Genomic DNA, 22814 nt, shown 5'->3' with positions numbered 1-22814 from the left:
GCTACCAGCCTCAGGAGGCCAGGGGTGAGGGCTTGTGGCTGGGGTTGAGGAGCTGGGTTCAAATCCTGCCTCTGTAGAGAGACCTTTAGCAAATGACTTAACCTGTCTCAGTCTCAGTGAAAGCAGAAAAGTGGTACTCATCAGAGGACTGTTGAAGGAGTAAATGAAATATTGCACACACATGTGCATGTGTGTACACATGTATATAGTGTGAAGTGCCTAATGCATTCAATTAATAGTCATTATTATCATAAAAGGTACTATTCATGTCTATCAAAAAAGCCTGGACCTATCAGGTGAACTCCTAGTACAGAAGGCAGACAAAGCAAAGCAAAGAACAGGACAGCGATTTCTTTCTGAGTCAGCATATGAGGGTCCAAAAGTGCAGAATGCACTCACTGGCTAATTTAGAATACTCTTGAGTCCAGGAGGCCCCCAGTTTGGCAATTTGTGATAGTATGTCTGTACTTCATGAGTATCATGTTTTATTATTTTTATACAGCATCAAATTCCATGAATCCATTTGGTTTCTAATCAGTCATTCCAAAATCATTGCTCCCTTCCAGAAGGGCAGCCCAGCTCAAGCTGCTGGGGGTTTGCTTTGGATCCATGGCAACGTTAGGGCCAGCTCAAAACAGCAGGGCTTTTGTTTTTGTTTTTGAACTTTTTCATTTTTTTAGTTTTAAGAAGGAGCTGGAGTGGGGAGCACAGCAAGCACACTCTCCTTGGCCTTGCTTTATGTGTGAGGTTTCTTGCCCAGGGAACTGCATCCAGCTGAAATCTGAGAGGAAGTGCTGAGCTGATATCAGGGAAGGGCATTGAAGGAAAACTGCGTTTTCCCTTTTGGTGGATGGAACTCTGCTGCCAGCATGTATTTGCATATACTTTTTATTACTTTTAAGGACTCTTGGAAACTTGCCATAAAATCATGTCAGGTTTAAAGTTTTAAAAAATCACTATATCAGCTGCTTTGGCTTTTTACTCAGTGGGAACATTTTTAAAATTTATTCCATAATTATCACACATTTTTACAACTTTGTCCCCATGTAGGCCCAAAACACAGTACAGTATTCAACCATATTAAGCTAAGTCAACAACAAAAACCTAACTGATTGTTAAAATTATTTAACTAATGAGGATTCATACACCTTGATTTAAAAAAATGCTCCCATAAGACTGAAACATCTCCAACATGAATGATTCAGGAGGTGGGAATGAATTAATTACTTTGAGATTTAAATAGAGAATGTACCAAAGAAAATAGAGACTATGAAAGATAAGAGAAAGCCTAATTCTTAGTATTACATAATTTTATATTTTCTTTACTTGCATTATTGCACTGGCCAGGACTTAATTTGTAGTGTATTGCTTTTTTATGATTTCAAATCTACTTGTTATGGCTTAAGAGAAGTTGTTTTGGTCTAAGGGTGAATTTATTTACATTGGGGGTATGTGTGTCAGGATGATGTCTTCAAAATTGTGCTTATTGATATGAATACGTGGAAGAGGGACTATGATGTAATGACCATTTAAACTTTAATACCAAGAGTCCATGAGGACTTACCAGGAGTGTTCAGTCCAGCCACGGCTACATTTGGCTGATCTAACCATCTTTCTGAAGACCTTGGGGCATTAATTCCTGCCATGGCCTGGCTACTCTCTGCCAGCAGTGATGAAAACTGTGCAGCGGCCCGTGAAAGAGACTATCTTGCCAGCCAATACTTCAACCACTAGCATTGTGCTGTAGCAACAAGGGACTCTCAGCACTGGCAGGTGGACATTAGATGTTGCTTGGCTTAGCTGGCTCTTCTAAGAACCAGCTTGTAGAGAGGTCCACTTCAACTAAATTCGAACTGAACTACTTTCATCTCCTGTTTGCCTGGAACAATAGTATAATTAATCTGTCCTTGGTTTGGAGTATTCTTCTTTATTGGCTTATTCAGAGACATCCTGTATGCCATTGGCTTGTGAGATAAGTCCCACAGTAAACTTATGTTAAATAAATTATTGGCAAAGATACTCTCAGTCTCTGAACATAATTTTGCTGTAAACACATATAAAACATTGAATAGAAGTGGTGAAAGTGGATACATATTCACTTTCAAAATAACATCATTAAGTATAATTTTAGTGATAGGGGTTTTTGATAGATGCCTTTTAACAGATAGGAGCTGTTCTTGTCAAATCCTTTTTAAAATTTATTGAAATGATTATATAAATTTTCTTTTCTGTTAATATGGGTAATTAATTACATTAATTTTCAAGTGTTAATCCAAGTTTGCATTACCGGCATAAACTCCACTTGGCTATAACATATTACCCTCAGTATATATTCTTGGGCTTGATGTGCTAACTTTTTAAAGGGTTTTCCCATTTATTTTTATGAGGGATATTAGTTTGTAATCTTTTTCTTTGTAAGTTAGGTATTTGTATTAGAAATATGTTTGCCTCATAAAACAAATTGGGAAGTGTCCACTTAAACTTTTTTCATTGATTTTAGAGAGAGAGAGAAAAAAAAAGGAGATAGGAAGGAGAGAGAGATGGAGGAGAGAGATGAGAAGCATCAACTCATTGTTGCTTCACTTTAGTTGTTTATTGATTCTTCTCATACATGTCTTGAGCGGGGTTCAAGCGGAGCCATTGATCCCTTGCCCAAGCCAGTGACCTTGGGTTCAAGACAGCAAGCTTAGGATCATGGGCACTCAAGCCAGCAACCTTGTCCTCAAGCTGATGAGCCTGTGCTGGGGTTTTGAACCCAGGATGTCCACATTCCAGGTCCACGCTCTATCCATTGCACCACCATTGGTCAGGCAATCACCTGTTTTCTTAAAATTCTGTTTAATATTGGTGTTATTTCTTGCTTATACATGTAATGGGTTTCACCAGTGAAACCATTTGGGGCTGAACTTTTCTTTGTGGAAGGTTTTGTTTGGTTTTTTTTTGTAACAAATTTATTAAATGATATAAATATGTATATTATATAAACTACACTTGGTCATGATATATGATCAGTTTATATACCTTTGGATTGTTTTTGCTAATATTTTATAGCAGTGTTAATTCTACTTGCATAAAACCAGTTAGGAAGTATTTCACTTTTCTCTATTTTCTGGAAGAATCTGTGTAACATTGATATTAGTTTCTCTTTATATGTTTGGAAGTATTTACTAATAACGCCATTTGGGTCTGGAATATCCTTCCTAAGGTTTTAGATTGTAAAATCAATTCTTTTAACAGATATAGAATTGTACAAATTTTCTAAATATTCTGTTCAGTTTGATAACTTGTGTTTTCCAAGAAATTCGTGTAATTTAACTTGTCAAATATTTTTGACAAAGTTTTGTAATATGTCTTTTAAAATTTTATAGAATCTTTTTAAAAATATATATATATTTTTTGAGAGGCAGGGAGGCAGGGAGGAAGAGAGACAGACTCCCGGATGTGCCCCCCCATCTAGGGGGCAATGCTCTGCCCATCTGGGGCTGCTGCTCTGTTGATCTGATTTGAAAAGAGCTATTTCAGTACCTGAGGCAAGGCCAGGGAGCCATCCTCAGTAGACGAGGTGGAGGATGGGATATGCTAGAAAAATTCAAGCCATGGCTGTGGGAGAGGAAGAGAGAGAGAGAGAAGGAAGAGGGCGAGAGGTGGAGAAGCAGATGGCCGCTTCTCCTGTGCGCCCTGACTGGAATCGAACCCAGGACTTCCACATGTCCAGGCCCACTCACTACCGCTGAGCCAACCGGCCAGGACCATATAGAATCCTTAGTGAATTCTTTTTTCATTCCTCATATTGGTACTTTGTGTTCCTGTTCCTTTATTTTTTTAAAATTGTGGTAAAATGCCCACAATGTAAAATTTACCACCTTAACCATTTTAAGTGTACAGTTCAGTGTATTAAATACGTTCATATTGTTGTCAGACCTTCGCCAACATCCATCTTCGTCACTCCTGAGCCCTGAGCTCCCCCAGCCCAGAGACCATCACACAGTCACAGACATTAATGTCATCTATTTCCTTTTTAATCCCAAACTTCCTTTAGGTGAACAAAAACCCTCAAAAGATAATCACTCCGTTCCCATTTGTCAAGTGAAAAGAATGACAAATGATTCATACTTCACAGGGCAGACAGTGAGGTTAACTGAATTACTACAAGAAAAGCACTATAGCCTGACCGGTGGTGGCACAGTGGATAAAGCAGTCGACCTGGGTGGGACACTGAGGTCACTGGCTTGAGCCCCTGCTCATCAGGCTTGAGTACAGGCTCAGCAGCTTCAGCGTGGGATCATAACATGATCCCATGGGCGCTGACTTGGGCCCAAGGTCGCTGGCTTGAGCAAAAGGTCAACTGGCTCTGCTGGAGACCCCAGGACCGCCCCCCCCAACACAGGATGAGAAGCAATCAATGAACTAAAGTGATGCAATTATGAGTTGATGCTTATCCCCTCCTCTCTCTCTCTCTTAAAAAAAAAAAAAAAAAAAGGCACGAGAACGGCGGTCCTGGCCCCAGAACCTTTGCCCTTTCTGTCACCCATAAATGGGTTTCCATCACCAGGTCAGGATGGTTCGCACGCACTGATCCCCAACTCTCGGTGGGGCTGGCAGCCTCTGCGCTTCCGCTCCGCTCAAATATGAGGCTGGGCCGTTGTAACAGCAGGGGCGCAGTGCCGGGTCCGGCCGACCTCGGGAGGCACGACACGTGAAGTGCGACTGCGTGGGGTGCTCAGTCCACGGTAGGGCCTTTTCGCGAAGGTCCTGGCGCACGGCGCCTGTGCAGACTGAGGACGATGGTTACACTCCTCTAGATCGCGGGGTGCTCAGGTAATTAACTTACACAGGGCGGGGCCTTCTCCGCAGACGGCTTGCTCGCATTGCGCCTGCGCGGGCCGAGGCCGGTGGCTCTTCTTTTCTGCAACGTGTAGCGCGTACAGAATGCGCATACGCGGGGCGGGGCCTTCCTTGGTGACGGCTTGCACTCATCACGCCTGCGCGGGCTGAGGGCGGTGGCTCCGGTCCTGGTAGGCACCGTGCACCCCTCTGCGCTGGCGGTGTGGACGCCGAACTCAGCGGAGAAACGCGGCTGAGGTACGTTTCCCGTGGACAGCTCGGGCCGCTAACCGCGCGTAGGCAGTACATGTCAGATGTGAGGTCCTTGCTCGGCGTTTGCGTCAGTGGGCGAACTGAGGCCTCTGCCCCATTCCGAGACCACCAACACCTAGCCCGTCTCTGTGCTTAGCCCTGTGGCGGCTGATCGCGAGCTTGGCGCCCCGCCCCTTCCCTGAGTCGCGCCCACACCGCGGCGCCGTTCTCAAGAGCCACGCCCCCTCAGTGCCACGCCCACTTTCCCGTCCGCGCCCTTTTTTCAGCCCCGGCTTGCTTGAGCCGACGTCATACTTCTTTCCAGCTTACCTCTTCTCCATCTGCTGCATCTACGCCCCGCCCCCTCCGCTCACTCCCCCACCTTTTGTAACTATCCTCATTGGCCACCTGCCCCTCACGATCTTGGGGACAGTCATCCCAGCTCACGGAGTCTGCGCCCCTTTGCAGTCTTGGTCGTCACCTGCTTCCCGTCCCTTTCTTGCCCCACTTTAGCCCTCCCCATCCATCAACCCGGTCCACTCTGCCCCGGGCCCGCCCCACTCATCCCGGTGGGCTTCGCCCCGCCCCATCAGCCGGGCCCCGCCCCATCAGCCGGAACCCGCTCAGGCCCCGCCCTGGCCCTGACCCAGCTCTGACTCACCCTGGTCCCAAAGTAGTGTTTCCAAAAAAATGCAGCGTATGTATGTTAGTATTTATAATTATAAATGTCACAGAAATAATTATTAGGTATTGATAGGTGAAGCACGCATTTTAAAGAGAATTGAATAAAAAAAACATTAATCTCATAGCATAATAAGCATTATACTATTGCTGAAAAAATAAGAATTGAAAATGAGAAGGAAAAGTCTCTGGAAGATGCAGACTTTGGTCCTTGTTAGTGAAAATACTTTAAAGCCCCAGCTAGGGAAGTTTAATTGGCGTTAAAGCTAACAGGGTTCCAAGGTAAGTTGTTTTTTTTTTTTTTTTCATTTCTCCAAAGCTGGAAACGGGGAGGCAGTCAGACAGACTCCTGCATGTGCCCTACCGGGATCCACCCGGCATGCCCACCAGGGGGCGATGCTCTGCCCCTCTGGGGCATCGCTCTATTGCGTCCAGAGCCATTCTAGCGCCTGAGGTAGAGGCCACAGAGCCATCCCCAGTGCCCGGACCATCTTTGCTCCAATGGAGCTTCGCTGCGGGAGGGGAAGAGAGAGACAGAGAGGAAGGAGAGGGGGAGAGGTGGAGAAGCAAATGGGCGCCTCTCCTGTGTGCCTTGGCCGGGAATCAAACCCGGGACTCCTGCACGCCGGGCCGACGCTCTACCGCTGAGCCAACTGGCCAGGGGGGTAAAATTTGACAGCAACATGTTTTAAATCAACCCAGTAATCAGAAATGAACAGGTTCCAGCCAATGAATAAGATTAACACCTTGCGCCTGACCTGTGGTGGCGCAATGGATAAAGCGTCGACCTGGAAATGCTGAGGTCGCCGGTTCAAAACCCTGGGCTTGCCTGGTCAAGGCACATATGGGAGTTGATGCTTCCAGCTCCTCCCCCCTGTCTCTCTCTCCTTTCTCTCTCTCTCTCTCTCTCTGTCTCTCTTCCTCTCTCTCTCCTCTTTAAAATGAATAAATAAATAATTTTAAAAAAACTCTTAAAAAAAAAAGGATTAACACCTTGCAGACCAGTGAAGCAAACACACACTTCTTTGAAGTTTATAAATTTTTAATGTTTTCAGTTGTTTTTCTAAAGAATTGCATTTATACATTTTACTTCTATTCTTTACACATACACGTTTACTTCCATTTAGTAGAGGACCTTTTCATGGACCATGGAAACAAAGTGAACTTAATCATTATGCAATGTAACACAGCATTTTCTCATTCTCTTTTAAAGTAGAAATGGAGAGGAAAATGAAAGTTTAAAAGTGGCAGCTATGCAGCAGATCCTAAGAGAACTATGGCAACATCAGGTGACTGCCCCGGAAGTGAATCTCAGGTAATTTCAGTTCTAGTCTGTAAGAATCTGTACTTAAAGACCGTGAATATTACAGAGAGCTGAGATTAGCCCAGAGTGATGGCACTTAACGTTAGACTTAAGAAGGCAGCCACTATCCCTGGGATACTTAAATACAGGAAATGGCAATGTTTGTAAGGGTTGCAGATGACATTCTGAATTGGGCATTGTATATATTTCCCAGGAATCTAGAGTTATATTTTTGGCACCTGTTCTGGTGAAGCAAGTACATTTTCGTAGTTGTTTAAGAATATGCCAGGCAAACCTGACCTGTGGTGGCGCAGTGGATAAAGCATTGGCCTGGAATGCTGAGGTCATTGGTTTGGAACCCTGGGCTTGCCTGGTCAAGGCACATATGGGAATTGATGCTTCCTGCTCTTCCCCCCTTCTCTTGCTCTCCTCTCTCTCTAAAAATGAATAAATAAAATATAAAAAAATAATAAAATAAAAAATAAAGTCTCAGGCATAATATGTTAATAACAAGCTTGATACATTAGAAAACGTTTGTGTATTCATACTGATTATATATATAGTTTCATTCAAGTTAGTAAAGTCACTTTGAATTTAAAGGAATGTTGATTATGTAAAATTAAGAACCAAATAAATACTCTAATAAATAATATTTTTAAAAGAGGAGAGAGAGGGAAAGGCAGGGGGAGTGGGAAGCATCAACTCATAGTAGTTGGTTCTCTTATATGCCTTGACTGGGCAAGCCTGGGGTTTCGAACCGGTGACATCAGAATTCCAGGTTGACACTCTATCTACTGAACCACCACAGCTCAGGCTAATAAATAATGTTTTATTTTATTTTTTTTGTATTTTTCTTAAGCGAGAAGTGGGGAGGCAGAGAGACAGACTCCCGCATGGGCCCGACAGCGATCCACCAGGCAAGCCCACTAGGGGGCGATGGTCTGCTCATCTGGGGTGTTGCTCTGTTGCAACCAGAGCCATTCTAGCGCCTGAGGCAGAGGCCATAGAGCCATCTTCAGTGCCCTGGCCAAATCTGCTCCAATGGAGCCTTGGCTGCAGGAAGGGAAGAGAGAGATAGGAAGGAGAGGGGGAAGGGTGGAGAAGCAGATGGGTGCTTTTCCTGTGTGTCTTGACTGGGAATTGAACCCAGGACTTCCACATGCCAGGCTGACGCTCTACCACTGAGCCAACGGGCCAGGGCCAAATAATTTTTTTTTTTTTCTGTATTTTTTTGAAGCCGGAACGGGGAGAGACAGTCAGACAGACTCCCGCATGCGCCCGACCGGGATCCACCCAGCACCCCCACCAGGGGGAGATGCTCTGCCCCTCCGGGGCGTCGCTCTGTCGCGACCAGACCCACTCTAGCACTTGGGGCAGAGGCCCAGGAGCCATCCCCAGTGCCCGGGCCATCTTTGCTCCAGTGGAGCCTCGGCTGCGGGAGGGGAAGAGAGAGACAGAGAGGAAGGAGAGGGGGAGGGGTGGAGAAGCAGATGGGCACTTCTCCTGTGTGCCCTGTCTGGGAATCGAACCCGGGACTTCTGCACGCCAGGCCGATGCTCTACCACTGAGCCAACCGGCCAGGGCTAAAAAATTAAATAATTTCGTGTGTGTGATATCAACCTTAACATATATTTATTTTGTGTGCTTCCTTTGGCAGCATGTATAATAAACATTTCTTTTTTTCCCCCCTTCTAATGATTATTCTAATATCAGTTGGGTTTTTATATATAGGAATTTTATTTATAGTTGTCATGTCATTAATCTGTTTCTTAAAATTAATCATAGCCTGGCCTGTGGTGACTCAGTGGATAAAGCAGAGACCTGGAATGCTGAGGTTGCTGGTTTGAAACCCTGGCCTTGCCTGGTCAAGGCACATATGGGAGTTGATGTTTCCTGCTCCCCCCCCTTCTCTCTCTCTCTCTCTTTCTCTCTCTCAAAAATGAATAAATAAAGTCTTTAAAAAATTAATCATAAATGTTTTCTGCAGATATCTCAGTTTTTCTTTTGAGAATTATAAAAACTATTGGAACATTTACAGAATAATATTGCAAACATCAAATACATATTACACAGAAGTGAAATTTTGTTAACATTTTGTCATATTTGCTTTGGAACACACACAATATATAAAACAAAATTACAAGTAAAGTTTATTCTCCAAAAAGAGGCTCAATTTTCTTTGTCTCCAGAGGCAAACACTACTATGAATTATGAATTGATTTTTGTGCTTCACCATTTTTTGTACTTTTTATAATTTATCTAGGCATCTCTAGAATTTACTTAAGTGGTGACATATTATGTGTGTCATCTGCAGCTTGCCTTTTCCCATAATGTTACTTTGGGGGACTTGTCCTTAATGTGTATGTAAGAGCTAGTTTAATCCTAAAGGATGTTCCTATAGTGTGTTCCTTACAAAAATGTATCACATTCATAAATATGTACATGGGTCTATGTATATTAGGTATGCACTACATTTTATTCATTTCTTTTTTGTGGGACACTTACGTTTTTCCAGTTTGTTTCTATTTCAAAAAGTGCTGTAGTGAACATCCCTCACATGTTTCCTTGTGCACATGTGCTCTAGGGTTTATACCCACGTAATGGCATTGCAGGGTGGAAGGGATTGTATGTTTTCAGTTTTACTAGATAATGATTGTTTTTCTTCCAAGTGGCTTTACCAGTTCACAGATCTGCCAGTAGTCCGCAGTGCCTGCTAACACTTGAGAGCACCAGACTTTAATTTTGGTCAGTCTGATGAGTTAATATGGTACCTTGTTATTTTATTTTTTTGATTACTTATGAGTCATGATTTGACTCCTTATTGAAATATTACTGTCATTTTAGTTAATATTGAAATTTATTTCATAATATTTTTGTTAATCCTAATAATAACACCCTCTATTACAGAAGAGGTGTGTGATATCCACAATTTGTGTTGTATATTTTTCCTCTTGATTAGCCTTTTTAGGGTTTTATAAATTTTATCTTTTCAAAGAACCAGTTTGTCTTTGTTAACTTTCTCTTTGATCATCTATTTATTGATTTCTCCTTTTTATTTTCTGAATTTGGTTTATTCTATTTGGGTTTAATTCTCTCTTTTTATAAAATCTTGATATAGAAACTAAGATCACTGATTTAAATCTTTCGTCTCTAATGTGTCTGAAAGCTATACCTTTTCTTTTACTCTCCACTTTAGCTGACCAATAATAGAAATATGTTGTATTTCTATTATTGATCAGTTAAAATATTTTATAATATATCACAATGGAAATTAGAAAATTTCTGGGCTATTTAGAATTAATATTATTTTATTTTCAAACAATATTGGGAAGTTTTATTTCTTTTGTTATTTAATTTTGGTTTAATTATATTTGGTCAGAAAATAAAACATACTTTATAAACTTCCATTTTTTGAAGTTTATTCAGGCCTGTTTTATGGCCTAAGTTATATGGGCTTTTTTGGCTAATATTCCATGTGTACTTGCAAATAATATATATTCTGCACTTGTTGGGTGTAGTGTTCTACAAATGTCATTAAGGATAAATGGGTTATTAGTACTGTTAGAATCTCTTACCCTTTCTGATTTTTCGTTTACTTGTTCTATCGGTTGCTGAGAGAGATGAGCTTTAAAAATGTGCCATGATGGTAGATTTGTTTTTGTTTGTTTGTTTTGTTTTTGCTTATATACTTTTGGGTCTATCACTATTTGCTTTATATATATATTTTGAATCTGTTATTTGATTCATACATCTGGGTTAATTTTTGTTTTCTAGATTAATTGGCCCTTTTACTTTTATGAAATTAGTCTTTTAAATTTTTTTGTGACAGAGACAGAGAGAGATAAATAGGGACAGACAGATAGGAAAGGAGAGAGGTGAGAAGCATCAATTCTTCGTTGTGGCACCTTAGTTGTTCATTGACTGCTTTCTCATATGTGCCTTGACTGGGGGGCTAGAGCAGACGGAGTGACACCTTGCTCAAGCCAGCAACCGTAGGCTCAAGCTGGTGAGCCTTGCTCAAATCAGATGAGCCCACGCTCAAGCTGATGACCTCAGGGTTTTGAACCTGGGTCTTCCGTGCCCCAGTCCAACGCTCTATCCATTGCGCCACCACCTGGTCAGGCAAAATTTGTCTTTTTCTTAACCTATTCATACTTTTTACCTTGCAACTACTTTGTCATATTAATATTGCTGTGCCAGCTTTCTTATGGCTAGTGCTTCCAGGGCACACATACAAATATGTACCTATATTTTCAACATATCTGATTCCTTATATTTAAAGTGTTTGTCTTATAGGGTGCCTATAGTGGTATCTTTCTTTTTCTGTCATGTAATTTCTGCCCTTTATTTGAAGTAGTTCATTAACATTTAATATAATGACTAATGTGATTAAATCTACCATCATGCTGTTTTGTTTGTGTTTCATTTTTCTTTGTACCTTTCTCCATTTTTGCCTTCTTGTGGATCATAAAATATTTTCTGTAATTTTATGTTGGCTTTCTAGCTGTATCCCTTAAGTATTACTTAGTGGGGGTTACCCAAGAAATTGCACTATGACCCTATTTCAGTCTTTTTTTTTGACTACTTCACAATGTAAGAATCCTTCAAGTTAGTTCCATTTACCAGCTCTCATTTTTTATGCTATTTTAACTATTTTACTTCTACATATATTATAAACCCCACAATAAATTACTGTTGTTTCTTTACACTATCAAAAGCGTTTAAAATAAAGTATAAAAAACAATCTGTTTTCCCACATGTTACCTTCCATGGGGTCTTTACACCTATCACTCTGGGAAAAAATAAAGACAGTGATAATACCTGTTTCTGCTGAGAATTAGGCAGAGGATAATGCATGCATTGCTAGTGACATGTGAAGGGTTACACACTTTGGAAAGAATATGACAAATATTTGAGTGAAAATTATACCGCTTTTCAGCCTTGGCAGTCTAACCCATCAAAACAGAATGTCATCACATAAAGATAAGTGTGCACACATGTTTGTGGCAGTGTTGTTTATAGTGATAGACAACTGGACACCAAGAGACAACCAGTCAGTCAAGGATGACTGAAGAGCCAGGCAGAATTTCTGCTATATAATATTATATAGCCATTGAAAATTATAAGTTAGAGTTCTAACTGTTGGGCAGTCTTTTTACAAGGTCTTGTTGACCTGGGACACTGAAGTCCCAGGTTTAAATTCCTGAGGTCACCGGCTTGAGTGCAAGGTCACCAGCTTGAGTGTGGGATCTTCAACATGATCCCATGGATACTGGCTTGAATTCCAAGGTTGTTGGCTTGAGTCCAAAGTAACTGGCTTGAGCAAGGGGTCACTGGTTCGGCTGGAGGGACCCCCAACCCAGTCAAGGCATGTATAAGAAGCAATCAATGAGCAACTGAAGTGATGCAACTACAAGTTGATGCTTCTCATCTCTCCCTCTCTCTCCCTTCCTGTCTGTCTCTCTCTCACACACAAAAAGGGTCTGTTATGTCCTTTGCAAAAAACTATATCAAAAGAAAAAATAAACCATATGTGTGCACATGCATGTGTATTTTTGTATGACACAAGCATGGAGAAAGTATAGGAGGATATACCCCAGGTGGTTAATAAGGATTAGGGATGGTGGTGAGAGGGTGATCATGTTGGGGGGGGAAGCAGGAACATGGGATGGAGAGCAGGCAAAGAAGAAGATCACACTGTGCTACAACTAATGTTCCCATAATAGGAAAATGTGCAAGGGATAGAAATAGGCAATTAGCAAAATAAGTACTTAAAAAACATATTTGACCTCACCGATAATCAAAGAAAGGAAGTAACACCGGGATGGATAATTTCCCCCCTCAAATTGGCAGAGATTGAAGTGATGAATACCCATTGTGGATAAGGATGTAGGACAATCTGTGGCTTACTGTCACATGCTAAGGAACTTCTTTCTGGAGGGCATTTGGTAGTGGTATCGAAAGTCATAAAAGTATGTATTGTCTTGATCCATCAATTTCACATTCAGGAATTTATCCTAAGAAAAGGAGAGACAAAATGATTTATGTTTAAGAAAGTTCATCTTTGCCCTGGCCGGTAAACTTGGTTGGTTAGAGCTTTGTCCCAAAGCACAGAGCTTGCTGGTTCTATCCCCCATCAGGGCACATACAAGAACAGATCGATATGCCTGTCTCTCTCCCCTCCTCCTCTCCTGTCTCTCTTTCTAAAATCAGTTAAAAAATAAGAAAAGAGAACATCTTCACATAATTTATAATAGTAAAAAAGTTAAAACAGTTTAAGCATTCAAAACTAGAAGATTTAGTAAATACATTTCATAGAATAGACTACTATCTGATAGTATATTTAATAATGAAGGAAAGGATTCAGAATTTAGTAAGTGGAAAACGTCACAAGGCAGAATTATATGATCCCAGTAAACACCCTATGTACATGAGTTAAATGTACTTTATGAAAAATAAACCTGGGCCCTGGCTGGTTGGTTCAATGGTAGAGTATCAGCCCATGGGTTTGATTCCTGGTCAGAGCACACATGAGGAGCGACCGTCTGCTTCTCTACCCCTCCCCCTTCCGTTTCTATCTTTCTCTTCCCCTTCCTTAGCCATGGCTCTGTTGGGGCAAGTTGGCTGTGGTAGCTGAGGATAATTCCATGGCCTTGTTTTAGGCACTAAAAATAGCTTGGTTGCCTAGCAACAGAGCAACAGCCTCAGATAGGCAGAGCATCCTAGGTAGGGGGTGGATCCTGGTTGGGGCACATGTGGAGTCTGTTTTTCTGCTTCCCCAGTTCTCACTTAAGAAAATAAAAAAAAGTAAAAAAAATAAAAAAGGCCTGAAAGAATATAAATATGTTAACTGTTATTATCTCTGACCAGTGAGGGAGATTATAGATGGTTTTAATTTTCCATCGTGAACTCTTATGCTTTCACAAGAATCGCAAGAATTTCACTAGAATTAAGTTAATGTTTAGGAACATTTGTTACAAATGTACATACTGGGAGGGGTTGCTGCGGTGAACTGGAACCATGGTTGGAGGTTGCTGCCTTCAGCGATGTCTTCCAGGAAGTGCCTTCTGATATGAAGTAGGGATGGGCAGCATGTAGACACCCGCGGTGTGGGGCCTGCTTCTGGGTCCTGGCAGTGCTGTCCAGTGAGGCCACATACCTGCTGCCAGGTCACCAGCTCCTTCCTTAGGCCTTCAGCAATGCCCATCCATCTGTTTTCGAGTCTGATGAGGTCCCCAGAGCGTGACACCCAGAGATGGGACTTCTTTCTCCTGGGGCTGGGCATCACTTTCAGGAAGTGCCTTGATCGATCAGGGGTCAGTCACCTCATAGGCACTAAAAGTGCTGCTTTCTTGTTTCTTCCTTTGATGCTCTCTTGAGGTTGCAAATCATTTTGTACTAGAATAAGAAGTAAAGGTGGAGGGCATGTGAGTCTGCTCAGTTCCACAAGTGAGGATGACCCAATCGTATGATGAAAACTTGGTCACTTGAGTCTTTATAAATCCCAATACTCTGGAGTCTGCCCCCCCCCCCCCAAAGGAAGGAAGGAAGGAAAGAAAAGGAAAAGGAAAAGGAAAAGGAAAAGGCCCTGCAGTCATTTCCTTGTTCTGTCTTTGGCTTCGGCAGGAGGGAGAAGAGCCTGTGGCACACTGTGAAGAGCCCCTCGCGGAGGGGGTGCACCCTGAGGAGTTTGTGGCCATTGCAGACTATGCTGCCACGGATGAGACACAGGTAGTCGTGTGCATCAGGGCCGTGTCTGGTGGATTACAACATGCTCCTTGACAGAATTAGGTGAAATTTTCCAGAAATCATGCCAAGTGAAAGAAATATTCAGATGTTTAGAGCCACGTGAGGACTGGGAGTGGCCGATCCTACCCTTTGCAGTCTAACAAATGGTGATCCCAAGCCTGATGTGAAAGATACCTGGGCGAGGAACCACCTGTTCCAGTTTCTGCTTGCCAACCTTGATTAAGAACCTATTCTCATCACTGAAAAATAAGATTATAAAATAAAAAATTCCTTACTTTGTAACAGACATTTCTTAGGATAAGCCTCCAGTCACTGAATCAGCTACTCCATTATAGAGTTATAGTGGAGCAACTGTTGAGAAATACTGTCCTAAGCCATTTGAAAATGTTTAATCTTTCTTTTAAAAAATATTATTTAAGCTGTGCTTTTCTTTCATATAGATGTTCCAAAAATCTCTAAATCCTGGTACCATTTTCAAAAATTGTCACTTGGTAGAATTACCCATTTTTTTGAAATTGCTATGATTTGGGCCCCAGTGATAGGGAATTTGTCACAGAGCCAGAATTGAAATGACAACTACAGGTTTTCCTTGACTTTTCACTTCTCTCTCTCTGTTTCCAGCTCAGTTTTCTAAGGGGAGAGAAGATTCTCATCCTGAGACAGACGACCGCTGACTGGTGGTGGGGCGAGCGTGCCGGCTGCTGTGGGTACATCCCGGCCAACCACCTGGGGAAGGACCTGGACGAGTGGGACCCTGAGGACACCTGGCAAGATGAAGAGTACTTCGGCAGCTACGGAACTCTGGTATTGTGCTTTCTTCCTCTAGTTTTAGGTTCTAACTTTTTTTTTTATAAATAAATTTTTATTAATGTTAATGGGGTGACATCAATAAATCAGGGTACATATATTCAAAGAAAACATGTCCAGGTTATCTTGTCATTCAATTATGTTGCATACCCATCACCCAAAGTAAGATTGTCCTCCGTCACCCTCTATCTAGTTTTCATTGTGCCCCTCCCCCTCCACCTTGCCCTCTCCCTCGTCCCCCCCTCACCCCCCCCGCCATAACCACCACACTCTTGTCCATGTCTCTTAGTCTCGTTTTTATGTCCCACCAATGTATGGAATCATGTAGTTCTTAGTTTTTTCTGATTTACTTATTTCACTCCATATAATGTTATCAAGATCCCACCATTTTGTTGTAAATGATCTGATGTCATCATTTCTTATGGCTGAGTAGTATTCCATAGTGTATATGTGCCACATCTTCTTTATCCAGTCTTCTATTGAAGGGTTGTTTCCATGTCCTGGCCACTGTGCACAATGCTGCAATGAACATGGGGCTGCATGTGTCTTTACGTATCAATGTTTCTGAGTTTTTGGGGTATATACCCAGTAGAGGGATTGCTGGGTCATAAGGTAGTTCTATTTGCAATTTTTTGAGGAACCACCAGACTTTCTTCCATAATGGTTATACTACTTTACAGTCCCACCAACAGTGAATGAGGGTTCCTTTTTCTCCACAGCCTCTCCAACATTTGCTATTACCTGTCTTGTTGATAATAGCTAATCTAACAGGTGTGAGGTGGTATCTCATTGTAGTTTTGATTTGCATTTCTCTAATAACTAATGAAGATGAGCATCTTTTCATATATCTGTTGGCCATTTGTATTTCTTCCTAGGAGAAGTGTCTGTTCATGTCCTCTTCCCATTTTTTTATTGGATTGTTTGTTTGTTTGTGGTTGAGTTTTATGAGTTCTTTGTATATTTTGGATATTAGACCCTTATCTGAACTGTTGTTTGAGAATATCATTTCCCATTTAGTTGGCTGTCTGTTTATTTTGTTGTCAGTTTCTCTTGCTGAGCAAAAACTTTTTAGTCAGATGTAGTCCCATTCATTTATTTTTGCCTTCACATCTCTTGCCTTTGAAGTCAAATTCATAAAATGCTCTATAAAACCCAGGTCCATGAGTTTAGTACCTATGTTTTCTTCTATGTACTGTATTGTTTCAGGTCTTATATTTAGGTCTTTGATCCATTTTGAATTAATTGTAGTACAAGGGGACAAGCTGTAGTCGAGTTTCATTCTTTTGCATGTGGCTTTCCAGTTTTCCCAGCACCATTTGTTAAAGAGGCTTTCTTTTCTCCATTGTGTGTTGTTGGCCCCTTTATTGAAAATTATTTGACCATATGCCGGAGTCTAGCCCCGGGGGGAATCCAGGGGTCCCACAGGAAGAGACAGCATTGGCGAAATCAAATGAGAGAGCCGAATTCTTTTCTTTCTCTTTATTCTCTAGTTAGCATTTACTGCCAGGCATCTCTGCCAATGGCTGTTCTAACTTTACTTTTTATGCACACACACTAAGTTACAATCACATGGTATTTTGAATACATCATTGTTTTAGTTTCACTATGGTTACATATTTCCAGATAACAGTTAATTCATATCTATAAGCTACAAATCAGGTGGTAAGTCATTCAAAGTACAGTTATACAATAACTTGAATAGTAATAACAATATCGGTACAAACTTCTAAAAGATTAGTACTAATTAATAACTCTATTTTACTGTTGTTGTGAGTCAAGGGCGCAGAAAGAGATAGCAGACGAAATCATCAAGGACTAGCAAAGGACCACCGCTTGCTCAGGCAAATAGCCTTGAGTTCATGCAGTGTCCTAATTCTTTTTTCACAAGACTACAAAAGGCTTGCTATTTAAGAAACTGACATAGCATTAAGAGTAACTTTTACTTAAAGATACATAGAGTGCACCTGCAAGATAGCTAGTAGCAACATAATATCAGAAGGCATTAATTGCTATTGCTGCTATGAATCCTACCACATTCCTCTCCTTATTCTTGGAAAATACAAAAATCTCATGAGAATGTATTACTGAGAAAAGCCCAGCAATTGCCTTCAGTCACAAAACAAGTCTTTTAACAAAACATTCTTTACTTGCCAGCTGCGCTCCCATCCAAGGCCATGCAACGGGCCACTCCACTACACCCTACCTAAGATTCAATGTCTAGTTAAACTTTATTCATTTACTATATTCATACACTAGTTAAGTTCTAACTTTATTCTTTCTAACATGATTAATAAGAAGAAATTCTCCTACAAACTTAACCCTTTATGAGGGATATCATGGCCAACCTCTTATGTTTATGAGCCCAGTTCAAGGGGCTTACAGGCTTTTCTGTGGAACTTACACCTTCTGTCTCATTTCCAAAGAAATTACTATAAATCTACAGGGAAAGCACGGTACTATTATCCCTGTGCCATAAATAATAGCATACACCCAGGAAAGGGGGGATATAAGGCCAGATTAATTCAAAAGGTCAAAGGGGGAAGTATCGTTATGCCTTTCCTTTGTGGTGACTTTGTCAACCCGCAGCCGTTGGTCTTCACTGCGGTGACTCTATCAACCAGCAGCCATCGATCTTCTTCTGCTGTGACTTTGTCAACCAGCAGTTGTGGATCTTCTCCTGCTGTGACCTTGTTAGCCAGCATTAGTGGATCGGCTCCCGACAACCATATATATGTGGTTTTATTTCTGGACTTTCTATTCTGTTCCATTGGTCTGAGTGTCTATTTTTCTGCCAGTACCATGCTGTTTTGATTGTTGTGGCCCTAAAATATAGTTTGAAGTCAGGTATTGTAATGCCCCCAGCTTCATTCTTTTTCCTTAGGATTGCTTTGGCTATTCGGGGTTTTTTATAGTTCCATATAAATCTGATAATTTTTTTGTTCCATTTCTTTAAAAAATGTCATCAGAATTATGATGGGAATTGCATTAAATTTATAAATTGCTTTGGGTAATATGGCCATTTTGATTATATTTATTGATATTTTTCCTATCCAAGAACAAGGAATATTTTTCCATCTCATTGTATCTTTTTCGATTTCCTTTAACAATGCTTTGTAGTTTTCGTTATATAGGTCCTTTACATTCTTTGTTATGTTTATTCCTAGGTATTTTATTTTTTTTGTTGCAATCGTGAAGGGGATTTTTTTTTGAGTTCCTTTTCTAATATTTCATTGTTGGCATATAGAAAGGCTATGGACTTTTGTAGGTTAATTTTGTATCCTGTGACATTACTGTATTGGTTTATTGTTTCTAATAATCTTTTTGTGGAGTCTTTGGGGTTTTCAATGTATCATCTGCAAAAAGTGATACCTTTACTTCTTCTTTTCTGATATGGATGCCTTTTATTTCTTTCTCTTGTCTGATTGCTCTAGCCAGAACTTCTAGCACCACATTAAATAAGAGTGGAGAGAGTGGACAACTCTGTCTTGTTCCTGATTTAAGGTGGAAAGTCCTCAGTTTTATGCCATTTAATATGATATTAGCTGATGGTTTATCATGTATGGCCTTTATCATGTTGAGATATTTTCCTTCTATATCCATTTTGTTGAGTGTCTTTTTTTTTAAATTTTATTTATTTATTTTACAGAGACAGAGAGAGAGAGTCAGAGAGAGGGATAGACAGGGACAGACAGACAGGAACGGAGAGAGATGAGAAGCATCAATCATAAGTTTCTTGTTGCGCGTTGCGACACCTTAGTTGTGCATTGATTGCTTTCTCACAGGTGCCTTGACTGCGGGCCTTCAGCAGACTGAGTGATCCCTTGCTCGAGCCAGTGACCTTGGGTCCAAGCTGGTGAGCTTTTGCTCAAACCAGATGAGCCCGCGCTCAAGCTGGGGACCTTGGAGTCTCGAACCTGGGTCCTTCCGCATCCCAGTCCGACGCTCTATCCAGTGCGCCACCGCCTGGTCAGGCTGTTGAGTATCTTAAACATAAAGCTGTGTTGTATTTTATTGAATGCCTTTTCTGTATCTATTGATAAGATCATGTGGTTTTTGTTCTTTGTTTTGTTGATATGGTGTATTACATTAACCGTTTTACGTATGTTGAACCATCCTTGAGATTCTGGGATGAATCCCACTTGATCATGATGTATTATTTTTTTAATATGTTGTTGTATTCGATTTACCAGTATTTTCTTTAGTATTTTAGCATTTGTATTCATTAGCGATACTGGTCTTTAGTTTTCTTTTTTTGTGCCGTCCTTGCCTGGTTTCGGTATAAGGGTTATGTTGGCCTCATAAAATGTGCTTGGAAGTATTGCTTCTTCTTCAGTTTTTTGGAAGACATTGAGTAGAATAGGAACCAAGTCTTCTTTAAATGTTTGATAGAATTCACTAGTATAACCGTCTGGGCCTGGACTTTTATTTTTGGGGAGGTTTTTAATAGTTTTTTCTATTTCCTCCCTGCTATAATTGGTCTGTTTAGGCTTTCTGCTTCTTCATGACTCAGTCTAGGAAGGTTGTATTGTTCTAGGAATTTATCCATTTCTTCTAGATTGTTGAATTTGGTGGCATATAGTTTTTCATAGTATTCTACAATAATTCTTTGTATATCTATGATGTGTGTGGTGATTACTCCTCTTTCATTTTGGATGTTGTTTATATGAGTCCTTTCTCTTTTTTCCTTGGTGAGTCTTGCCAAGGGTTTGTCAATTTTGTTGATCTTTTCAAAGAACCAGCTCCTTGTTTTATTAATTTTTTCTATAGTTTTTCTGTTCTCTATTTCATTTATTTCTGCTCTGATTTTTATAATCTCCTTTCTTCGGTTGGTTTTGGGTTGTCTTTGTTCTTCTTTTTCTAGTTCCTTAAGGTGTGAAGTTAAGTGGTTCACTTGGGCTCTCTCTTGTTTGTTCACATAGGCCTGAAGTGATATGAACTTCCCTCTTATTACTGCTTTTGCTGCATCCCAGAGATTCTGCTATGTTGTATTGTCATTTTCCTTTGTCTGTACATATCTTTTGAACTCTGCGTTTATTTCTTCTTTGACCCATTCATTTTTTAAAAGTATGTTGTTTAGTTTCCACATTTTTGTGGGATTCTTTTCCTCTTTTTTGCAGTTGAATTCTAGTTTCAAGGCTTTATGATCAGAAAATATGCTTGGTACAATTTCAATTTTTCTGAATTTGCTGATGTTGTTTTTGTGGCCCAACATATGGTCAATTCTTGAGAATGTTCCATGTACACTAGAGAAAAATGTATACTTTGTCGCTTTGGGATGAAGTGTCCTGTCAATGTCTATCATATCCAGGTTCTCTAGTGTTTCATTTAAGGCCAATATATCTTTATTGATTCTCTGTTTGGATGACCGATCTAGAGCTGTCAGCGGTGTATTGAGGTCTCCAAGTATGATTGTATTTTTGTCAGTTTTTGTTTTAAGGTCAATAAGTAGCTGTCTTATATATTTTGGTGCTCCTTGGTTTGGTGCATATATATTAAGGATTGTTATGCCTTCTTGATTCAGTGTCCCCTTAATCATTATGAAATGACCATTTTTGTCTCTGAGTACTTTTTCTGTCTTGTAGTCAGCATTATCAGATATGAGTATTGCTACACCTGCTTTTTTTTTTTTGGGTGTTGTTTGCTTGGAGTATTGTTTTCCAGCCTTTCACTTTGAATTTGTTTTTATCCTTGTTGCTTAGATGAGTTTCCTGTAGGCAGCATACAGTTGGATTTTCTTTTTTAATCCATTCTGCTACTCTGTGTCTTTTTATTGGTAAGTTTAATCCATTTACATTTAGTGTAATTATTGACACTTGTGGGTTCCCTATTGCCATTTTATAAATTACTTTCTGTTAGTTTTGTATCTTGTTTGATTCTTCTCTTTTGTTTTTCTATCATTTGTTTTTGTTTGTTTGTATTCCATACTTCTTTGTTGCTACCTTTTTAAAGTCATGTGCTTCTGTGGTGGTTTTTTCAAGGGTGATTACCCTTAAATAATGAAAAGGATATCTACCATATTCATTGTAGTACCCTATTTTATGAGTGTTTCTGCACTTTATTGTCCTTTGCTATACTGTTAATCTTCGTCCTCTCCTTTTTTTAATGCTTTTGTTGTCACAGTTTAAGTTTGGTTTTATTGTGTTCTTGGTGGAGCTTTTACTTGTGGTTTTGTTTTGTTTTGTTCTTTGAATCTGGTTGGAAAACCCCTTTTAGTATTTCCTGGAGTGGGGGTTTTCTGATGATAAATTCCCTCATCTTTTCTGTATTTGTGAATGTTTTTATTTCTTTTTCGTATTTTAAGGAAGGCTTTGATGGGTATAGTATTCTTGGCTGAAAGTTCCTCTCTTTCAGGGCTTTAAATATTGGGGTCCACTTTCTTCTAGCTTGTAGAGTTTCTGCTGAGAAATCTGATGATAATCTAATAGGCCTTCCTTTATATGTTGTATTCTTTTCCCTTGCTGCCTTGAGAATTTTTTCTTTGTTGTTGGTTTGTGCCATTTTCATTATGATGTGCCTTGGAGTAGGTTTGTTGTGGTTAAGAAAACTCGGTGTTCTGTTTGCTTCTTGAATTTGAGGCTTTACTTCTTTCCACAGGCTTGGGAAGTTCTCGTCTATTATTTGTTTGAATATATTCTCCATTCCATTTTCTCTCTCTTCTCCCTCTGATATACCTATTATTCTTATGTTATTCTTTTTGATGGAGTCAGACAATTCCTGTAGGGCTTTCTCATTTTTTAAATTTTTGAGTCTCTCTCTTCTCTCTGTTGTGTGTCACGTTGCTTGTCTTCTATGTCACTAATTCTACCTTCTATCTGGCCTGTTCTATTAGCTAAGCTTGTTACCTCATTTTTCAGTTCATGAATTGAGTTTTTCATCTCTGTTTGATTTGTTTTTCTAGTTTCAATTTCCTTGGTAATATATTGTTTGTGTTCGTTGAGTTGTTTTCTGAGCTCCGTAAATTGCCTTTCTGTGTTTTCTTGTATATCTCTGAGTACTTTTAGGATTTCTATTTTGAATCCTCTGTCATTTAGCTCCAAGGTTTTCAATATATTAAATTTTTTCTTCATAGATTTTTCCACATCTATCTGTGCTACTTCGCTATCTTTTGTATCCATGATATTTGATTTCCTTTTTCTTTTCTTTTTTTTAGAACCTATGGAAACAGCACTTTTATTAGCATATTACAAAACAAACAAAC

The 22814-nt window shown here is 40.2% G+C and overlaps 1 protein-coding gene across 3 annotated transcripts in view; it reads left to right on the top strand.

Moving 5' to 3' along the window:
• Nucleotides 1-4065: 4065 nt before the first annotated feature.
• Nucleotides 4066-22814, top strand: part of PRMT2 (protein arginine methyltransferase 2) — a 43624-nt gene continuing 24875 nt past the window's right edge. The window contains exons 1-4 of one of the 3 annotated variants that reach the window (XM_066369946.1): nucleotides 4070-5082; nucleotides 6971-7072; nucleotides 14687-14791; nucleotides 15431-15613. In XM_066369946.1, the coding sequence (XP_066226043.1) occupies nucleotides 7034-7072; nucleotides 14687-14791; nucleotides 15431-15613 (327 nt within the window). In that variant the 5' untranslated portion in view covers nucleotides 4070-5082; nucleotides 6971-7033. Of the gene's footprint in view, nucleotides 5083-6970; nucleotides 7073-14686; nucleotides 14792-15430; nucleotides 15614-22814 lie in introns of all 3 variants that reach the window. The other 2 variants (XM_066369945.1, XM_066369947.1) reach the window with 2 other exon arrangements.

The sequence above is a fragment of the Saccopteryx leptura genome, chromosome 2 (genome assembly GCF_036850995.1).
Source record: "Saccopteryx leptura isolate mSacLep1 chromosome 2, mSacLep1_pri_phased_curated, whole genome shotgun sequence".
Lineage (NCBI taxonomy): Eukaryota > Metazoa > Chordata > Mammalia > Chiroptera > Emballonuridae > Saccopteryx > Saccopteryx leptura.
This window is presented reverse-complemented; position numbering and strand designations above follow the sequence as displayed.